Raw genomic sequence first — 21281 nt, 5'->3', positions numbered from 1 at the left:
AGGGAGACGTAAGAGGGAGGAGATATGGGGATATATGTATATGTATAGCTGATTTACTTTGTTATAAAGCAGAAACTAACACACCATTGTAAAGCAATTATACTCCAATAAAGATGTTAAAAACAAAAAAACAAAAAAACCTGGTACCTAAACCAATTCTGAGTGCTTGATTTAAAAAAATAAATAAATAAAAATAAATGCACTTTGATTACATGCCAGTAGAGCAAATATATTTAAGGCTATGTCGTTGGCCCTGAATAAATATACCTAAAAGAAAAAAAAAAAAAACAAAAACACCCAAAAAAAAAAAAAAAAAAAGAATTTATCTAAAATTCTAAAAAATGCAACGTAGTCTACAGTGACAGAAAGTAGACCAGTGGTTTCTTAGGAATGGTCTGTGGCAGTGGTGGACACGCTCGTCACCTTGACCGTGATGATGGTTTCACAGATGTATACATACCTACGTCAAAATTGATCAAACTGAACACTTAAGATGTATGCAGTATACTGTAGATCAATTTAATCTCAATAAAGCTGTATTTAAAAAGAATCCATTTACATTGGAAACAAAGCACATACAGAAATGAAATGACATACGAGAAACACTATAAAACTTTACTGAAGGATATAAAACAAGACGTACATAAATAGAAATGCAAACTATGTTCCTAGATGGGAAAATTCAATATTGTAAATATATGGATTCCCCTCAAATCAACTTAACTCAGTGCATTGTACTGTGAGTCAAAACATAATATTTTGTGGAATTTGACAAGTTGATTCTCAAGTTCTTTCAGATAGTAGGTTTTAATAACCAAAAATTTTGAAAAATGAAAACAGAAAGGAAGGAAATCACTCTGTCAGATATCACACATGCTATGAAAACCTTGCACGCTTATGCTGGGTGAAAGAAGCCAAACAAAAACGGTCATACATTGTATGATTCCACTTATACAGAATATCCGGGATAGCCAAATCCATAGAGACAGAACCCAGATGGTAGTTGCCAGGAACTGGGAGCAGGGAGGCCAGTGACTTCTTAAGGGGTACATGGTTTTCTTTTGGGGTGACGAAATGTTCTGGGACTGTAATTGTACTAAATGCCTCTGAGCTGTTCACTTTAAAATGGTTAATTTCACTTCAATTTTTAGAAACTCAAGGAATTGCTAACTTCAAAAAAATCCACACGCTATAAAATTTCAATATGACTAAAACAGTGTGTTATTATAGAAGAATCGGTTAAATAAATTAATGAAATGGACGAGAGCCTAGAAATAGTCTGGAAAATTCCCCTCTTTGGGGCTCAAGCAAATGTCATCCTGCAACAAGACTGATCACCAAACTGCTTCCTAAATGAGTTGATGGCTTCAGGCCTCCAGTTATAAGCAAGATGTCGCAACACTGTCATAATGCAGGAGTTTGGATTTAAGCACAAAAGCCAGGGTTGAATGTTAAGGGCACGATTTGCTGTTTGTTAGTGGTATAATTTGACCAAACTGGGGTGCTACCCCTGGCCCTGGGCCTGCTGCAGTTTAGCTGTTGTTATACCTACTGAAAAGGCACATGGGACTCACATCCCAGCCCTACAGGCAAGGCCTACCCAGCATTCCTTGTGGACCCCCCAGATCAGCTATCTCCCCCTCAACCCTGGTGGTCTGGCTGAGGGTCGGCAGAGGTCAGAAGGAGACCATAATGCAGCTTATTTTTGTTTGCCTCATGTACTGTGTTGTCTGCATAAGGGCCCTATCCCTAAGGGAAAAGAAGCTGCTGAGTTCCACCTCTGGGTCAGGAAATGAGCTTTTAGCCAGACTAAAGCACAGCCCTGTGCAGTATATGCAGCAATCTAGCCTACGACAACCGCAGCACATCAGAGAGGTAGAAGGTGGTGCTCAGAACACAGCTACACATCTGGAAAAAATAAGTCAGACCCCACCTTACACTACACTCAAAAATAAAAATCTGGATATTTAAAAAGCCAAATCAACAAAACAAGATGAAGTATTGGCTAAAAATAAAGCCTAATATTTCTATAATCCTGGGATAGGCAGGCTTTTTCTGTCTTTAATTTTTTTAATTTTTTATTTTGAAATAATTTAAGATTTAGAGTTGTTACAAAAATAATATAAAGAATTCCTGTATACCCGTTGCCCAGATTCCCTAAAATGTTAACATTTTAACATATTTGCTTCTTCTCTCTTTCTCACATATATATGTAACATTTATAATCATATCAAGAGGCACATGATATTGATTTGTCTCCTTACTGGTAATGTTTACTTGGACCACTTGCTTAAGGTGGTATCTGCTTGGTTTCCCCACTTTTATTCTTTTGCAATTAGTATTTTGTGAGATACTTTGAGACTATGTAAATATACTGTTTCTCCTAAAACTTCTACCTACTAATTTTAGCATCTAGACAGATCTTTTAAACCATTAAGTCCAAAAAGAAAAAATTTGACAGATGTGACTACATAAAGTGAAAAACTTTGATTAGATGAACAAACCAAGTTTGATACTATGAACAAAGTTGAAAGACAATGATGGTCTGAGAAAAATATACATAACAAATATAATGGGCAAAGAATTAATAAACAGAAGAGATGAAGGAATCCTACAAATCAATAAGAAAAAGCCAACCAAATGAGTCAACTGTAAAGACAGGAAATTAATTAAAAAAACACAAATGGCCAATAAACATGAAAAGATACTCAACCTCATTACTAGTAACAGAACTGCAAATTTACACCACAAGCTCCTAGTTTGGAAAAATAAAAATAAGAAGACTGATAATAAAGAATTTATTGGGCTTCCCTGGTGGCGCAGTGGTTGAGAGTCCACCTGCTGATGAGGGGGACACGGGTTCGTGCCCCAGTCCGGGAAGATCCCACATGCCGTGGAGTGGCTAGGCCCGTGAGCCATGGCCGCTGAGCTTGCGCGTCCGGAGCCTGTGCTCAATGATGGTAAGGATGAGGGTAAACAGAAAATTTTGTATACTATTTACTGGGAGTACATATAAACTGGTAAAGCATTTCTGAAAAGCTACTGGTGGTAACTACTAAAATTTTAAATGTACGTATCTTTTGATCCATCAGCACACACCCAGAGATGTATGTACAGGGATACTTATCACAGCACTGCTTTGCAAAGGCAAAAATAAAAAGTTTTCATTAGCAGAGCAGTGGTTAACAAGTTACTTACTATACAGTGGAAAACACCCATTAGAAAGAATGAGGTTGATATATTTGTCCAGACATGACATGGACAGATTTCCTACATATACTGTTAAGGAAAAGAGGAAAGTCAAAGAATATTACATATAGCATTTGTACAAATAATAATAATAACAATAACATACTAACAGCTACATAGCTCAAGCTAATGCCAGTCACTGTTTTAGGCACTTTATGAACACTATTAGCTCACTTAATCCTCACCACAATTCTCTGAGGAAAGTTCTGTTATTAATCCCCACTTTAGAGATGAGAACTCAGGCACTAAGAGGTAGAGTACCCTGACAAAGGTCACACAGCAGTAAGTGGCGGAGCCAAGATCTGAACCCAGGCTGGAGGGTTAAAGAGTCTATACTTTTGACCACAACTATACAGCCTCTCTCTATATATTAGACATTTGCAAATTCGTAGAAAAAGGATTGGAAGGACATAGACCAAACTGTTAGCAATAGTTACTTGTTATTAAGACGAAACAATACTTTACAAATAGCTAGTTAATTAATGGAACTGGCTGCTAGATCCCCTGGATGTCTGCCTATTCAAGAACTAAAGCAGATACTTCCTCCTAGCCTCACGTCCCTTTTCTGGAGACATCTCACGGACTCTCCCTTTTAGCGATCTTGATTTTTCAATAATATAGCTCACCACCCACAGTTCTCAACTTCAGTCACATGTCCTCTTCCAGATACACATCAGCCTCACACAAACAGCCTCTTAATACTGTAAACGTGGACCACAAAAATTGAGAAAGGTGGCCCTGAACATTTCAAGCCTCATAGGCATTAAGGAATAACTAGCTCGTATTTTACAAGCGCGCAATACCGTATTTCCTGCCTACATACGTAATAAGGCTGGAACATAAATGTTTTGGAAAGATTTCTGACAGGTTGAGAAACAAACAGATTCTCTAGTTAACCCTGGATTAACATAAAATTAAAGCGAGCCAGGACTTCCGCTTCCAGGAATATGGAGTAGATATACGTTTCCCCATTCCTCCTAAGTACAACTGAAAACACTGGACATGATGTGAAACAAACATAAGTGGACTCTGAAAGGTGAGAGAAGAAGGTAAGCAGCTAGGGACCTTGGGACCCAAGGAACAACATAGTGGCGAGTTCCTGGGTTTCTTTCTGCCTGACATACCCCTGACTTGGAGCTAGAGAAGCCAGCAACCCAGAAACAGCAACAGACAGACCAAAACAAGCCCCCCCAAAAGCCTGCTTTCTCTAGCCAAAGGAAAATCCTAGCAAGACAGAAACTTTTAGACAGTAACAAATCCACTCCAGCCAAACACCACATAAAATATGGTGCCCACCCCCTGACCCATGGCCAGCAAAACCAGGGTAGGGAGCCCAGACTTCCACCCTCTCTGGGCTGTAACAAGACATCCCAACACCTCAAGATGGTGCCAGGGAAGGCCAAGTAGGGAGCCAGGACTTTCATCCCCACCAGGGAGTAATGAGGCACCCCTCCCTGTGGTGGGGTGATGTTGAAGAGGCCTGGTGGGGAGTCAGGACTTTCACCGTAGTATCTACCAAGGCCACCTCCCCAACCCTGTGATGCCAGTGGAGGCCACAAGGGGAGCTGTAATGAGGCACTCCTACCAGGAAGGTTTAAGTGAGACCTAGTAGGGAGTTAGAGCTCCCGCCTCCATCCAGCAGTAACAAGGAGCCCCACTTCCTTAGGTGTCACCAAGTGGGGAAACTGGACTACTACTCCTAGCTGGCAGGAATCAGAGCAGTATCAAAAGAAGCTAGCTAAAATAGAAAGTTTAAGTAAAATCCAGACTCATGTAGCATAATACCCCCAATTTCCAGTTTTCAATCAAAACTCACTCATCAAAGAAAATCACCAAGAAGCAGAAAGATCTCAAACTGAATAAAAATAAAAAATCAATATGCCAAAGCCAGGATGACAGAGGTCAGAATTAGCTGAAAAAAATTTGAAAGCAGCCATCATGAAAATGCTTCATGATCAATTACAAACATGCTTGAAGCAAATGAAAAAACAAAGTCTCCGCAAAGAAACAGAAAGGCTCACAAATAAACAGAAAATAAAAGAAGAACCAAACTGAAAATTTAGAACTGAAAAATACAACAACCGAAATCAACCAAATGGATGGGCTCAACAGCAGAATGGAAGACAGGGAAGAAAGAATCAGTGAACTGGGAGACAGAATAGAAATTACCCAGTATGAACAACAGAGAGAAAACAGACTGAACAAAAAATGAACAGAGCCTCAGGGACCTGTGGGACTGTAACAAAAGGTCTAACATTCCTGTCATCAGAGTTCCAGGAGACAAGAAAGAGGGTAAGGCTGAAAAAGTATTTGAAATAATGGCTAAAAATTTCCTAAATTTAGCAACAGGCATAAGTCCACGAAGTCAAGAAGGTAAGCAAACTGCAAACAGAATAAATCCAAATAAATCCACACCAAGACACATCATTGTCAAACTTCTGAAAAACTAGGACAAAGAAAAAATTTTAAAGATTTGAGAAAGAAGTGACACTTTCCTTATAGGGGAAGAACAACTAGAATGGCTGCAGATTTCTCATTAGAAATCATAGTGGCCGGAAGGAGATGGCACACCATTTTTCAAGTGCTAAAAGAACTGTCAACCCAGAATCCTATGTCCAGTGAACTATCCTTCAGGAATGAACAAGAAAGACAATCTCAGATAAAGAAAAACTAAGAGAATGTGTCACCAGCAGACGTACTCTAAAATAAAGGCTGAAAGGGAGTTCTCTAAACAGAAGAGAAATGATAAAAGAAGGAACTTTGAAACACCGGGAAGGAAGAAACAAACGGCAAGCAAAAATATAAGTAAATAAAATAGACTTTCCTCTCCTCTTGAATTTTTAAAATTATGTTTGATGGTACAAGCAAAAATTACAACACTCTCTGATATGGTTCTGTATATATGTAGAGGAAATATTTAAGACAATTATATTTATAAACGAGGGAGGGTAAAAGAATATAAAAGAGAGTAAGGGTTCTACACTTCACTTGAACTAGTAAAATGATGTTACCAGGAGACTGTTATAAGACACACACACACACACACATAATACCTAGAGCAACCTCTAAAAAAGCCATACAGAGAAATACACTCAAAAACACTTAGATAAGCTAACAATGGAATTCTAACAAATGTTCAGGTAACTCACAGGAAGGCAGGAGAAAAAAACCCTAGAAAATAAAAAATAAAATGGCAGCTTTAAGCCCTAACATATCAATAATTACATTAAATACAAATGGTCTAAATATACCAACTAAAAGACAGAGATTGGCAGAGTAGATTTAAAAACATGATCTAACTATGTGCTGTCTACAAGAAACTTATTTCAAATATAATTCTATAGGCAGGTTGAAAGTAAAAGTATGGAAAAAGATATTTCATGAAAACATTAAAAGGAAGCAGGAGTAGCTATATTGATATGAGACAAAATAGACTTCAGAGCTAAGAAAATTACCAGACAGAAAGGGACATTATATAATGATAAAATGGTCAATATACCAAAAAGACATAGCAACCCTACATGTGTATGCACCAAACAACAGTGCTGAAAAATATATGTGAAGCAAGAACAGTTAGAACTGAAAGGAAAAAGGACAATTCCAAAATCACAGTTGAGATTTCCCTTTCTCAAAAATTAATAGAATCAGTGAACAGAAAATCTGCAAGGATACAGAGGAACACAACAACACTACCAACCAAAAGGGTCTAATTGATATTTAAAGAAAATTCCACTCAGTAATAGCAGAATACACAGTCTTTTCAAGTAACCATGAATACATGCCAAAATAGACCATTTCATGGGCTATGAAACAAACCTCAACAAATTTAAAAGAACTGAAATCATATAGAGTGTGTACTCCAATCACAATGGAATCAAACTAGAAATCAATAGCAGAAAGATTACAGTGAAATCTCTAAATGTCTAGAAACTAAACAACACAATTCTAAATAATCCATGGGTCAAAGAAATCTAAAGAGAAATTTAAAAATACACTGGACAGAACTAAGACAAAAAGAAAAATAAAACATATGAAAATTTGTGGGACATAGCTAAAGCAGTGCTGAGAGGGAAATTTATAGCACTAAATGCATATATTAGAAATGAGGAAGACTCTCAAATCAATAATCTAAGCTCCTACCTCAAGAAGCTAGAAAAAGAAAAATAAACTCAAAGCAGGTAGAAAAAAGAAATAATAAAGATAAAAATAGAAATCAATGAAATTGAAAACAAAATAATACAGAAAAATCAATGAAACAAAGTTTCTTAAAATGTTAATAAAATTGACAAACTTTTAGGAAGACTGATAAAAAAGAGAGAAGACACAAATTATCAATATCAGAAACAGAGTATTATTATAGATTTTACAAGTCATCACAAGGATAATAAAGGAATGCTACGAACAATTCTACACACATAAATTTGACAACTTAGTTGAAATGGATCAATTCCTTGAAAAATCACAAACTATCAAAACTTACCCAACATGAAACAGATTATTTGAATAGCCCTATAACTACTAAGAAAATTGAATTCATCACTTTAAAACTTTCAAAAAATAAATCTCCAGGTCCAGACGATCTCACTAGAGAATTCTACCTAACGTTTATATCCTAGCTAACGCTTTATTAACACCAACTCTAAACAGTCTCTTCCAGAAAATGGAAGAGGGAACACTTTTCAATTCATTTTATGAATCTAATATTACCAAACCAGATTAAAATTGTGCAAAAAAAGGAAAACTACAGATCAATATCCCTCATGAATACAGACTCAAAAATTCTTAAAAATATATTAGCAAAGAAAATTCAGCAATATATAAAAAATAATTATACACCATGACCAAGCAGGACTTATTCAAGGGATGCAAGGCTCGTTCATTACTCAAAAATCAACGTAATTCACCATGTTAACAGGCTAAAGAAAAAAAAAAAATCACATGATATATCAATCAATGCAGAAAAGGCATTTGATAAAATTCAATACCCATTCATAATAAAAATTCTTAGAAACACAGAAACAGAAAGGAACTTTCTCAACTTGATAAAGAGCATCTATAAAGAAATCTACAGCTAATGTTATACTGAATGGTGAAAGACTGAATGCTTTCCCTCTATGATCAGGAATAAGGCAAGGATGTCTACTCTCACCACTCTTACACAACACAGTGCTAGAAGTTCTAGCCATTACAATAAGGCAAGAAAGGGAAATAAAAGGCATACAGGCCTGAAAAGAAGGAAGTATGACATGACAGTCTACATAGAAAATCCCAAGGAATATACACCAATAAGTGAGTTCAGCAAGGTCTCAAAATTCAGCAAAGATAAATATACAGAAGTGAGATCTGCAAAGATAAACATACAAAAGTCAGTCTTATTTCTATATTTAATAGCAACAGACACACAGACATCAAAAGTAAAAATACAGGGCTTCCCTGGTGGTGCAGTGGTTAAGAATCCGCCTGCCAATGCAGGGGACATGGGTTTGTCCCACACGCCACGGAGCAACTAAGCCCGTGCGCCACAACTACTGAGCCTGCGCTCTAGAGCCCGGGAGCCACAACTACTGAGCCTGTGTGACACAACTACTGAAGCCCACGTGCCTAGAGCCTGTGCTCCGCAACAACAGAAGCCACCGCAATGAGAAGCCCGTGCACCGCAACGAAGAGCAGCCCCCCACTCACCACAAGTAGAGAAAGCCCGCGAGCAACAACAAAGAGCCAACGCAGCCAAAAGAATAAATTAATTAACTAAATAAATTTTTTAAAAAAATTAAAAATACAATTCCATTTACAATTGCTCAAAATAAAAAATAAAGCATTCAGGCTTAAAGCAACCAAAACACACATAAAGCTTGTCTGCTGAAACATACAAAATGCTGCTGAAAGTAATCAAAGAAGTACTAAATAAATGGAGAGACATACTATGCTCATGAATCGGAAGGCACAATGTAATAAACATGGGAATTCTCCTCAAACTGATGTACAATTTTAACATTGTGATAATATGATTTACAATAAGGAATACATATTTGGTCTTTACCCACAGTTCCTGGCTCACAGCTCCCAAAACCCTTGGAATCTCCTGAATGATAAGAGCAATGGGAGCATCTTTTGTCATGTTTGGTCTCTTGTCCTTAGTTCCTGAAATCACTTCAGAGCCGTAAAAGTGAAATGGGTGCCTTGTTATTCATAACAAGCCCCTTTCCACCACAACTGGGTTTACGTTAATGAGGTGACTTCTGGAAAGCACATAAGGATGGGGACTGGTTGCCAGGAGAACCAACCGTGAATAAAGGGTTGGAACTTTTAGTCCTACCCCTTGATTTCCAGGGAGGGGAGAGGGGCTGGAGGTTGACTCAATTTCCAATGGCCAGTAATTTAATCAATCATACCCATGTAATGAAGCATCCATAAAAACCCCAAAGGATGAGGTTTGGAGAGCTTCCAGGTTGATGAACACATGAGATCTGGGGAGAGTGGCATGCTGGGAGAGACAGCATGGAAGCTCCTCACCCTTTCCATACACCTTGCTCTATAAATCTCTTCCATCTGGCTGTTCCCGAGTTATATCCTCTCATAATAAACCAAAGACCTAGTAAGTAAAATGTTCTCTGAGTTCTGTGAGCCACTCTAGCAAATTAACTGAACCTAAGGAGGGGGTCATTGGAACCCCCAAACTACAGCCAGTTGGTCAGTCACACACAGGTGACAACCTGGGCTGGTGATCAGTGTCTGAAGTTGGGAGGGGGCAGTCTTGTGGGACTGAGCCCTTAACCTATGGACTCTGACGCTATCTCCAGGTAGACAGTGTCATAACTGTTGAACTGTAGGACACCTACAGCTGGTGTCTGAGAACTGCTTGTTGTTGGTATAGGGAACCACCCCCATGCTGGTCCACAGTCTATTTATTTATTTATTTATTTATGGCTGCATTGGGTTTTCGTTGCTGTGTGCGGGCTTTCTCTAGTTGTGGCAAGCAGGGGCTACTCTTTGTTGCAGTGTGTGGGCCTCTCATCACGGTGGCTTCTCTTGTTGCGGAGCACAGGCTCTGGGTGTGCGGGCTTTCAGTAGTTGTGGCATGCGGGCTCAGTAGTTGTGGCTCTTGGGCTCTAGAGTGCAGGCTCAGTAGTTGTAGCACACGGTCTTAGTTGCTCCACGGCATGTGGGATCTTCCCGGATCAGGGCTCAAACCCGTGTCCCCTGCGTTGGCAGGCGGATTCTTAACCACTGCGCCACCGGGGAAGTCCCACAGTCCCTTTTAAACATTAATTCCCATCTAAATTCCAATAAGATTATTCTAAAATCTACATGGAAAGACAAAGGAACTTGAATAGCTAAAACAATTTCTTGAATGAAGAATAAAGTCAGAGGAATCATTTAATCTAATTTCAAAACTTATTGTAAAGCTACAACAATCAATACTGTGTGGTATTGGCAGAGGGCTAGACACACAGAATAAAACTGAATAGAGAGTCACACATGTATGCCCTCCTGATTTTTTACAAAGGTTACAACTTTCAACAAATGGTACTGGAGCAGCTGTTCATGCATAAGGGGAAAAAAATAACTCTGACCTAAATCCATACCTTGTACAAAAATTAAGTCAAGATGTATCACAGAGTTAAATGTGAAATGTAAAACTATAAAACTTGTAGGAAAAAAAATAAGAGAAAATCTCCAGAATCTAGGGCTAGGCTAAGAGTTTTGGGGCTAGGCTAAGAGTTCTTGGACTTGACGCCAAAAACATGATTGATAAATAGAAAAACTGACAAATTGGACTTCATCAAAATTTAAAACTTCTGCTGTGTAAAGATCCTGCTAAGGTAAAAAGACAAGTACAGACTAGAAGAAAATGTTTCCAAACCACTTAACTAACAAGACTCACATCTATAATATACAAAGAACTCTTAAAACTCAACAATCCAGTTAGAAAATGAGCAAGACATGAAGCGACATTTCACCGAAGAAATAAAGATGGCAAATAAGCACATGAAAAGATGTTCAACATCATTAGCCACTAAAGGAATGTAATTAAAGCCAAACGAGTTATTACTAAAACCCTATCAGCATGGCTAAAACAAAAAAGTGTTGACAATAACACATGCTGGACAAGGTGCAGAGTAACTGGTGGAAATGTAAAATGTTACCAGCCACACAGGATAGCAGTTTGGCATTTTCTTAAAAAACTAAATATGCAACTACCATATGACGGGCAACTGCACTCCTAGGCATTTATCCTGGAGGAATGAAAACTTACGTTAACACAAAACCTGTAAACGAGTATTTATAGCAGCTTTAATCATGATAGCTTCAAACTGGAAACAACCAAGATGTCCTTCAATGGGTAAATGGTTAAACAAATTGCGGTGCAGTAGTATCAATTAATACTACTCAGCAATAAAAAGGAACCAACTATTGATACATGCAATAGATTCTCTAGATGAATCTCCAGAGAATTATGCTGAGTTTTTGAAAATGAAAAAAACAATTCCAAAAGATTACGTGCTATATGATTCCATGCATATAACACTCCTGAAAAGACAAAATTATAGAAATGGAGAAGAAATTAGTGGCTGTCAGTGGTTAAGGAGAAGGTTAGTTAATTCCTAGAGACAGAACACAATTTGCACACTTTTGATATGCAAACCAACCAATCCTGAGGCCATATGCCCACCTGCCCCCTCTCTCAGGCTCCTTCAGTCTGAAACACTATCCTCCTGCCCTAAATCACCCCAAGGCCAGGTATCTGACAACTAGAGGCCACCCTTATAGCCCAGAGCACGCTGAAATTATTAGGACAATCCTAAATCTGCTTACCCTTCCTTGCTTTGCCTTTCCCACAGAAACCACAATAAAGGCTCTTGCCCACACTTTCCCCTTGCTCCCTCCGCCTGCTGACCAATGCTGGTGCTTCCCCATGTGGCCCTGCATAGCGTGGAAGCCCCCTTCTCTTGGACTGTGAAAACAAACTCTCTTTTCACTGGCAGTTTCCTCCTGATCTGTAGGCCTCACCACACCGGAACTCTTGGACTGTGAAAACAAACTCTCTTTTCAATGGCAGTTTTCTCCTGATCTGTAGGCCTCACCACACCCGAACAAAAAGAAAATCCCAGGTACATTTTAAAAGTGAAATGTTCTGTATCTTGACTGTATCCGTGTCAATATCCTGGTTGTGATGCTGTATAAGATATTACCATTGGGGGGAAACAGGTACAAACAAGACCTCCCTGTATTATGTCTTACGACTGCATGTGAATCTATGATTATCTGAAAATAAAAAGTTTAACTGAAAAAAATGGAAGATTAAAGCAAGTCCCTCCTCTTTCCCATTAATCCACTACTTGAGGTTTTTTTGTCAGGAGCCTTTCTCATAGTGAATGGGAGGCTGCAGCGAACAGGAGGGACTGCCAGAATACTACAGGGCTCCCCAAGTCCTCTCCCCTTTCCAAATGAACCAACCATGGAACAAGTCATTAGGGAGAGTAAAGTCTTTGGGTCAAAATCAAAATTCATAGTTGGTGGGGCAGAGACACTCAGAAGGAGGCAATTTAAAGCCATGATCTCAGAGTCATCCTGACAGCAGCAACGTTTGCCTCATGCACCCCTCCGGGAAGCCAGGCATGCGCACGTGTAAGTGGTCCACGTGTGTCCTGCCCAGCGTGGCTCCACTGCCCAAGGCCAGGGCTGTGCAGGGACAATGCTGTTACCGATGCTTGCTAATCCAGGCCACAGGAAACAAAGGCCCAAGGGCTGGTCATAAAACCATTTTCCGTATTTTCAGTAAATCTCAGTTTCATGTATTTTCTCACAAAACAAAAGAGAGGAACACGTGGTGCCTTTTATCAAAACTAGCTCTGGTTCTGAAAATAAACCAGTGGGTGAGTTGGGACTCGGTCTGCAGTCATTTCCGCCCTTGGGAGCAGGCCCTGGACAGCGAAGCCACGTGGGGAGGGAGCCAGGGGCAGCGGGAGGAGGCTACCACACCTGCTCCTGCATCTGCTTCATGGAACCAGAGCTTCAGGAGGGGCGGCTCTCCCGCCCTCCGGCCATAGGAGCAGGGTGGTCTTCCTGCCCGGCTCGGGCCTCCCACACAACTTCAGCTTTCTGGAGACTCATGTGACAGCTGTGATCAGACCGGACAGATGGTTATGTCCTACAACTCCCGCTTGATATCTACCATATATTTTTAATAAGATATCATTCCCATCTTCACATACTTTTCATTGGTTTTTAAAAAAATTTCTAGAGTTCTATACAAAAATACCAACTTGCTTGAATCAGCTTCAGCATTTAGTGGATTATTTTTTTCTTTCTCCACTTTGGTAGGCAGGACCTCAGCTGCAGGTTTAGAATTTTAACCTTATCCTTCTCTGTGCCCCTAGACACAGCCCACAGGCCCAGAGGGGAGCTGATCACTCCTAGCGCCCCCAAAGACCCTCTCATTTGGCAGTTCAAGCATGTGAAACTTGCAATTATTTAGGAAATCCCAAATATATAAACTATACAGGACCAGCAGTTTTTTGTTTGTTTTGTTTTTTGTTTTTTTGCGGTACGTGGGCCTCTCACTGCTGTGGCCTCTCCTGTTGCGGAGCACAGGCTCCGGACGCGCAGGCCCAGCGGCCATGGCTCACGGGCCCAGCCGCTCCGCGGCATGTGGGATCTTCCCGGACCGGGGCACGAACCCGCGTCCCCTGCATCGGCAGGCGGACTCTCAACCACTGCGCCACCAGGCAAGCCCAGGACCAGCAGTTTTTAAGAAATGTTTTGCTGTCTAATTACTTTCAGAAATAAACAGGAGTGTTGAGAGAAACGAGGTGGGGGGAGAGGAAGCACAGAAGAAATGGGAAGTGGAGACTCAGGGGATGCCTGGTCCGTGCGTGGCCCGCGGAGGCCCACTTGCTGGTCGGAGGCCACGACCAAGGCTGGCTTTCCAGCACGCAGCGCCGGCAAGGAACAGAAGCAACACAAACACAACTTCCTGGGCTTTTCTCTGACCACCAGGCTCTGGACACCAAGTCCTCTGCCCGCTCAGGGGCCTTGCTTCATCAGACAGCCCCTCTCTCTCCTATATCGTCAACGCTCCTCACTGCTGGTTCCTCCCCATCAGCAGCTAAACATACTCAACACCTGCCTACCTTTAACAAAGGAAAAAAGACTCCTGATCCCGTATCATCCTCCAGCTGCCACCCTCCCTCCTTTAAAGGCCATCTGCACTCCCGCCTCCCACTTCAGGTGGACCTTTCAAATCCACTCCAATCTTGCTTCTGAGCCTACCACCAAGTTCACAAGCACCTTCTTGTTACTGAACCCAAGAGTAAGCTTTCAGCCTCATTTTATTTACCCCTTAGTGAACTCTGACTATTATTGACCACCTCTTCTTCTAGAAATACTCATTTTCCTCCAGTTTCTTACTAATTTTCCATCTACCTCTCTGGATGCTCAGCCCCAGCCCTCTTTTGAGTGCCTCCTTCCCAACCATCCCTCATCACTGATGCTCCAGGGGACTCTGGCGAGGAGTCTGATACGACAGGACCATCTCCATGACACCACGGTCTCTGCCATGTGATGGTAACACTCAGGCATCTCCCCAGACCTGCAGACACAGGGCCGCTCAATGTCCCCACCCAGACGCCACACAAGCACCTCAAACTCAGTGTGCCCAAAACTGAACCAACGGTCCTCCTCCACCCTCAACCCACCTAGCTGTCTATGTTCCTATCTCAACAGAAAGCATCAACATCCATCCAGCTGCCCAGCAAGACACCCTCGTGTCACTCTGGTCCTTCCCTTTCCTCACCTCTGTACCCATCTCCCAACATTCAACCCATTTCTTTCCTGTGAAAGAATATGTATTCGGGTCCCCATGCCCCATGTTTCCATGTCCCTCAGATCGATCCACTGTTAATGGGTTAGGTTTCCACCCTCTCACTCGACACCAATACAGAGCCTCCAAACTCAGCCCTTTGCCTCAGTACCTACACCCTCCAATTATTTCCCTTCCTGTACACACCAAGGAAACTTTTAAAACCACAAACCTAAGAACCTTTTTCTTAAAGTCCTTTCGTGACTCCTACCACCCTCAGCATGGCCAATGCCTTTGTGTAGCTTACAACATTCTGGGGTGATCCAGCCTCATCTACCCACCCTTCCTCATCTCTCACCTTTCACCTGATGGAACCCCTCCCAGGATACTGGAATTCCCAGGGCCTTGCACAATAGTAGGTGGTCAACAAACATCGGTGACGCCACTGCGTGAAGCGATAAATGAACGCATAACATCAGAAAAAGCTTCACCAAGGAGTTTTCAAAGTGGGTTCTGAAAGATTAGGAATATTTTATCCAAAAAGCGGGGGAGGACAGGAACTTTGAAAATATGGAAAAAGTGGGTTCGAGGGTTTGATGGTACAAAGTTGCTCCTTATTCCGAATATGAGAAAGTAAGAGGTTCAATGAGGCTGGAGGAGAAGTGAGTAGAAGAAAGTGAGACAGGAAGACACACTGAGAGCACGTGCGCCGAGTTAAAGGACTTGGATATCTGTCCTTTCTCTGTTTACCCAAGAGAAGGAAGCCCTCGGAGAGAAGATGCACGGCTACCACTGAAACAACATACCATCCAGGCCCTCGCCCCCAGAGGTCTGCCTGGCCCAGAGGAGGGCCAGTGACAGGAAGCTGGGCGCTGAGCCTGGGGTGGAGGAGGGGGGCAACTTGGTCAATTCATCCTTCAGCCCCCAAATTTCACTTTACTGAACACTTGCCTGAGTGAGAACAGAAACTGACAAAATGTCACAACATTTCTAGAAGGCACTGGCAACACTTAGCAAGTTTAAAATGTGAACATTCTGACCCTGTAATTCCAACCTATGAAATTATTCTATGGCACTAACAGGGTGACCACACCAAAATACATACACAAGGATGTTGTTTATCACGTTAAAAACAAAAAATGGAAACAAACTCATGCCCTTCAATATGGGATTATTGGCCAAATTTTGGTACGGCCAGACAATAAAATATGCATTATTAAGAGGATGTGATCTATCTCTATAGACTGATATAGAGCTACGCCCACAATATATTTTTTAAGTTATGACAGTATAAATAGTACCATCCCATTTGTATTTTTAAAATATGTTTTTTTAAAAAAACTCACAAACGTAAGTTCCAGATTGTGACAACATGACATCCCCTGAGACTTTCTAAACTTTAAATCAGGAGAGGCCCAAAAATAACAGGAAAAGCTAGCACAGCACTTCCGGAGATAGACTTGTGGTGACCACGTGTACAGATTATTTAAGAATGACTTAACTTAGAGCAGTAGTTCTCAAAGTGTGGCCTCTGAGCCAGCAGTATCAACATCACCTGGCAACTGGTTAGAATGCAAACTCTCAGCCCCACCCCAGACCTACTGCAGCAGGAATCTGGGGCGTGGGGTCCCCCAGAGGAATGAGGCCCACAAAAGCTTGAGAATCCCCAACCTGGACACCTGGAAACAGTCCTTGAACTAGGGGATAATCTGTCACTTCAGAGTCACTGTGCCGAAAGACTCCTGTGTGTCAGGTGGGGTTTCTCAGGAAGGGAATGAAGGAGGTCTTAGATTGCAGTGAAGAAAAAGAAAAAAAAAGTCTCCTAGGCTCTCTGAGGCCAAGACTCAATTTGGCAGGGCCCCTACACATGGCAATTGTAAACGCCGCTAGGTAGAATTAAGGTAGCCAACAGCGAGGCAGAGGCCGGGCAAGGAGGGGTCGGAGGACGGACCTGGGCCTCAGCAGCAATATTCTCTGAGCCTCACTCTCTTGTTCCTATCATCCTCAGAGCTCCAGAGAAATCTCATGAAAAGTAATTCTGGTCTCAGCTGTTCTGTGGGAAACCATGGAAGGTCACAGAACAAGGGAGTGGAAGGAAAAGCAGTGTCCATCCCCACTCAGGCCAGAAAGAGGGGAGCAGCCTTGCCAGGTTAGCGGGGGAGATGCACCCAGACAAGGGCGACCTCACAGATGTCACCAACGAAAAGGGTGCAGTGTGGTGGCGGGGGAGAAGGCCAGAGCCGAAGGACCCCAAGTGCACTTGAGCCGGTGCCCTGGGAAATGCTCGGGAAAAGCTGGAGGAGAGACACTGGGCAGGCCTCAAGGAATGGGAAAAAGGGAGCAACTTCTAGAAGTTAAGCTGGAGAGGGTCGTGTTGTCACAATCCGGGACTTACCAAGAAAAATGGGGAGATCTGGAAACCTAGATCTGAAAGATGGAACAGTCTTTTAGGACTTCCCTTCAAAGCACTTATCACAATTTTATCTTACATTTACTTGTGTGATCATTTAATTGTTTTTCTCCCTATCTAGACTTTAAGCTTCATGAAGGCAGGAATGTGTTTTCATTCACCACTATACCCCCAGCTCCTAGATAGACAGCACATAGTAGGTACCCAAAAATATAGGTTGGACAAATAAACAACTTAAAACACTCTGGAGTGTTTGATTACTCTTTCTCTGTATTGTTGACTTTTTTTTTTTTTTGCCAAAAAAGTATATCATCATATGAAATTATGTCACCAAGAAGTATATTATCAAAGAAAGCTATTTCCTTTTTGGAAAGAAAAAAAGAGTCATCTCACAAATACAGTGCTGTGGCTTTAGTCTGTGAGTTGTAAACACTCGCTGAGAAAGGCAAGAGAATGCAGGTAAAAAGTATGATGTATTTCACTGGAAATACACAGAAATACACCCAACAGTGGTCATCGGTGATGTCCAGCTTGATGCCCTTAGACACTGCAACATCCCAGAGGGACCTGGTAATCAAAGGTTAATTTTGTGCAGAGGACTTTTAGCACGAAGTGCTCCCATGGCATCACGATTCAATGAAAACTGCCCATCACATATGATAAAACAGCACATGCTACCACGCATCTACAACACAGAGTCATCCTACCAGGGACCGTGGACACATGAGACCCACCCGCCCTCTGAGGGCAGGGAACCCCAGTCACTCTCAGATCTGAGAGCGTGGCTGAGGGGCAGAAAGTGCAGGCTATTTCAGAGGGGACTGCAGAAATAGGGACAATAAATTGAGAATTTTAGCAAATAATCCCCAGCCCCCTAGCCTAGGAAGCTTCCCCTGACCTGCAGAGAAGTTACAAAATTACATTTTTATAAACAAACACTTGGCATCTTTTACTTCAAGCAGCAACAGGGCCTCTGCTCATTTTAATTAAAGTGGTTGTAGCATCGAGGGTCAGCAGCCCATCTAGCGCCTAGCTCTTGGGGCTGCGTGTCACGGTACTTAACGTGCCCTGTGCACAGGGAGGGATTAATCCTCCGGCAGATGCGACAGAGAGAGGCCTGGCCACAGTCCGCAGCAGAGCTTCCTCAGCCACCGCACTTCTGTCTCAGCATCTCTGCAGCCCGGCCACCACCCAACGCCTCGCACTTCGGTTTGGATGTTGACCTCACACGAAACTCCTCCGGATAAAAGGAATGGGGAGTGCCTCCCTGCCTGCCCACCCTGTGCCTTCCCTCATTCCCCTCGAACTCAGGGTCAGACCTCTGAGGAAGCAGATGCTTATCTGGGAAGAGTCCAGCGGTCAGTCGAAAGAGAGGACTCCCGCCTCCCTCCCTGAAAGGGCTTTCGGAGGGAGCTCGGACACTCTGCCTCGGCGTGCAGGGGCTGTGTAATTGCCGGGCTGACCCTCTGGAGCCGCCTGCCCTGGTCACCTTTCATGATAATGCCTGGTGCAGCCTCATCATGAAATGTGCTTATTAATCTTACTCATTTGACACTGCGCTCTTCTGCCCTGAGCTAGATGTTAGGAGAAAATGATAGGGATAGATTCTACTCCTGTCAGACTTACCAAGACTTTCAGAAAACCAGACTATCAAAGGCCATCTGTCGCCCACTAGCCAAGCATTCACGGTGACCCCGAAGGTACAAGCAGAATGTTAAATACACAGATCCGCAAGAGGGAACAGCGAGAAGACCTGGGCCACACCCCAGGCACCCCCCGCCCCCAGAGAGCCGCCGCGGAGCCAGTCCTCCCAGAGATGGCACGTACCAAGCCCCTGACCTGATTCATGCCTCACTGCTTCATATCTAATTCATCAAAAGACACTTGGGCTTCTCAAATCAGGAACATTTTTACTAGCTCCCCCAGGACTTTTATGGCACAAAGCCATACCTAATGATTCTATTTTATGGCAAGTTATACATTCAAACAGTGCTCTGAAGTCAGGCAGCAGGTAAGACTCAAATCTTTGTCAAAAAAGATTCCCCCGTTCTTTCACTTTTAAAATGTTTATAAGCTTTCAAACAGTTGGGAAAGTGATGTGGAGCATTTTAACAGGCTCCCCCTTCTCACACAGGGCCTGGCATGGGCTGACGCAAAGTGCACTGCACTGTTCGCAACGGGAGCTGATTTCACCTGCCCACCTCCTCCGCCTGGGGACACCTGACAATGTCTGGACACAGTTTTCGTTGTCACGACTCGGGGGTTTGGGCTATTGGCATCTAGTAGGAAGAGGCCAGAGATGCTGCCCGACTACACGCTATTTTCTGATCATCTGGCCCAAAATGTCAGTAGTGCCGAGGTTGAGAAACCCTGCCTTTGGGCTTCTTCTGGACTAGGCATGGCATCCCTCCCACCCCTGGGACATCAGACACTGATCTAATCACTGTGCCAGGTTTTCAGTGCTGGCTAATGAGACTTGTATTCTTTTATGTATTCTTGGTGCACATTTTCAATGAGCAAGAATAAAAGGTCATCATAAACAAAATGAGGAAAGTGAAAATAAGACCACCTTAGAAGCTCAGAACACATGACAACAGTCACTGTTAACTAAACCCTCCCAACAGTTCCTCTGCACTTTTTAAGCTTCACTCAAAACGGAATTTACCTACTGAAAAAACAAAATAACCAGTTCCAGCCATCGGTACTACTGAACACCACCACAGGTGTCTGCTGAAAAGCAAAGCAAGTTCTCTGCTATACTGCGGTGATGTGGTCAGTGACAGCCCTGGACTTGGGAGGGGGTCTGGTCCTGATTCACCACTCCCAAGGGCTGGGGCTCCGTCACTTCCCTTCTCAGAGCTTGAGTTCTCCTGATCAGCACAGTGGAGAGAAAGCAACTTCCCCTCCCAGCCTCCAGGGAATCATGAGAGCCAAATGAGTTCATGGGTAGGAAACTGCTTTGTAAACCGTAAGGGGCTATGTAAACATACGTCAATAAATTTATGACATTTATACACGTAGGACAATCTGTGACAGCAAACCAAGGGTCTTTCAGACTCGTGGATCCTTTTCATGAAATGTCACAGCTAGAAATGACTTTGGAAATCAACTAATCCAACCCTTTAATTTTACGGAATGTGAAGATGACCATTACAGAGGTCAAGTGACCCAGCTAAGGCCGTGAAACAGCCCAGACGGGCTCAGGTCATCTACTCCCAAAGCAGGGCGCTCCCCACGCCTTCCCATTGGTGACGTTTTCCCTCCCTGCTTCAAGTTCCTAGAGAGAAGAAGCACATCTTACACACAGGGCTCAGGGGGCCTTGAACACAGGAGATAACTATTTGCCGAATCAGCGAATCTTGACTTACTACGTCGTAGCCTGTCGGGGCTCGGTTCCGAGAAGCCACCACCCCCACGCCCGTGATGGGATCCATTGACGTCTCTGGCAAGGCTTCTGAAAGGTCTCTGACTTCAGGCATGGCGGATTGCTCCTGGTTCCAAAAAGGAAAAAGAAAGCGTACAATTCAAACGGAGCATTTAAAGTGAACGATGTAAAGTCTCGCACAGACAGAACCAGCGTCTTGGGGCAAATATCCTGAACTAAGCTCCACGTACCTGGACTGGCTAAGGGAGCCCTGGACCCTTTCCTCTGATCAAGAATTCAAGTCGGGCTTCCCTGGTGGCGCAGTGCTTGAGAGTCCGCCTGCCGATGCAGGAGACGCGGGTTCGTGCCCCGTTTCGGGAAGATCCCACATGCCGCGGAGCGGCTGGGCCCGTGAGCCATGGCCACTGAGCCTGCGCGTCCGGAGCCTGTGCTCC

At 42.8% G+C, this 21281-nt stretch overlaps 1 protein-coding gene across 1 annotated transcript in view; it reads right to left on the bottom strand.

The window, feature by feature from the left end:
- MVB12B (multivesicular body subunit 12B) overlaps positions 1–21281 on the bottom strand; it is a 170540-nt gene that overhangs the window by 146310 nt on the left and 2949 nt on the right. The window contains exon 3 of the mRNA XM_007471823.1: positions 20831–20953. Within this exon, the coding sequence (XP_007471885.1) occupies positions 20831–20953 (123 nt within the window). The remainder of the gene's footprint in view (positions 1–20830; positions 20954–21281) is intronic.

This window comes from Lipotes vexillifer, unplaced genomic scaffold, assembly GCF_000442215.2.
Source record: "Lipotes vexillifer unplaced genomic scaffold, Lipotes_vexillifer_v1.1 scaffold98, whole genome shotgun sequence".
Taxonomy (NCBI): domain Eukaryota; kingdom Metazoa; phylum Chordata; class Mammalia; order Artiodactyla; family Lipotidae; genus Lipotes; species Lipotes vexillifer.
This window is presented reverse-complemented; position numbering and strand designations above follow the sequence as displayed.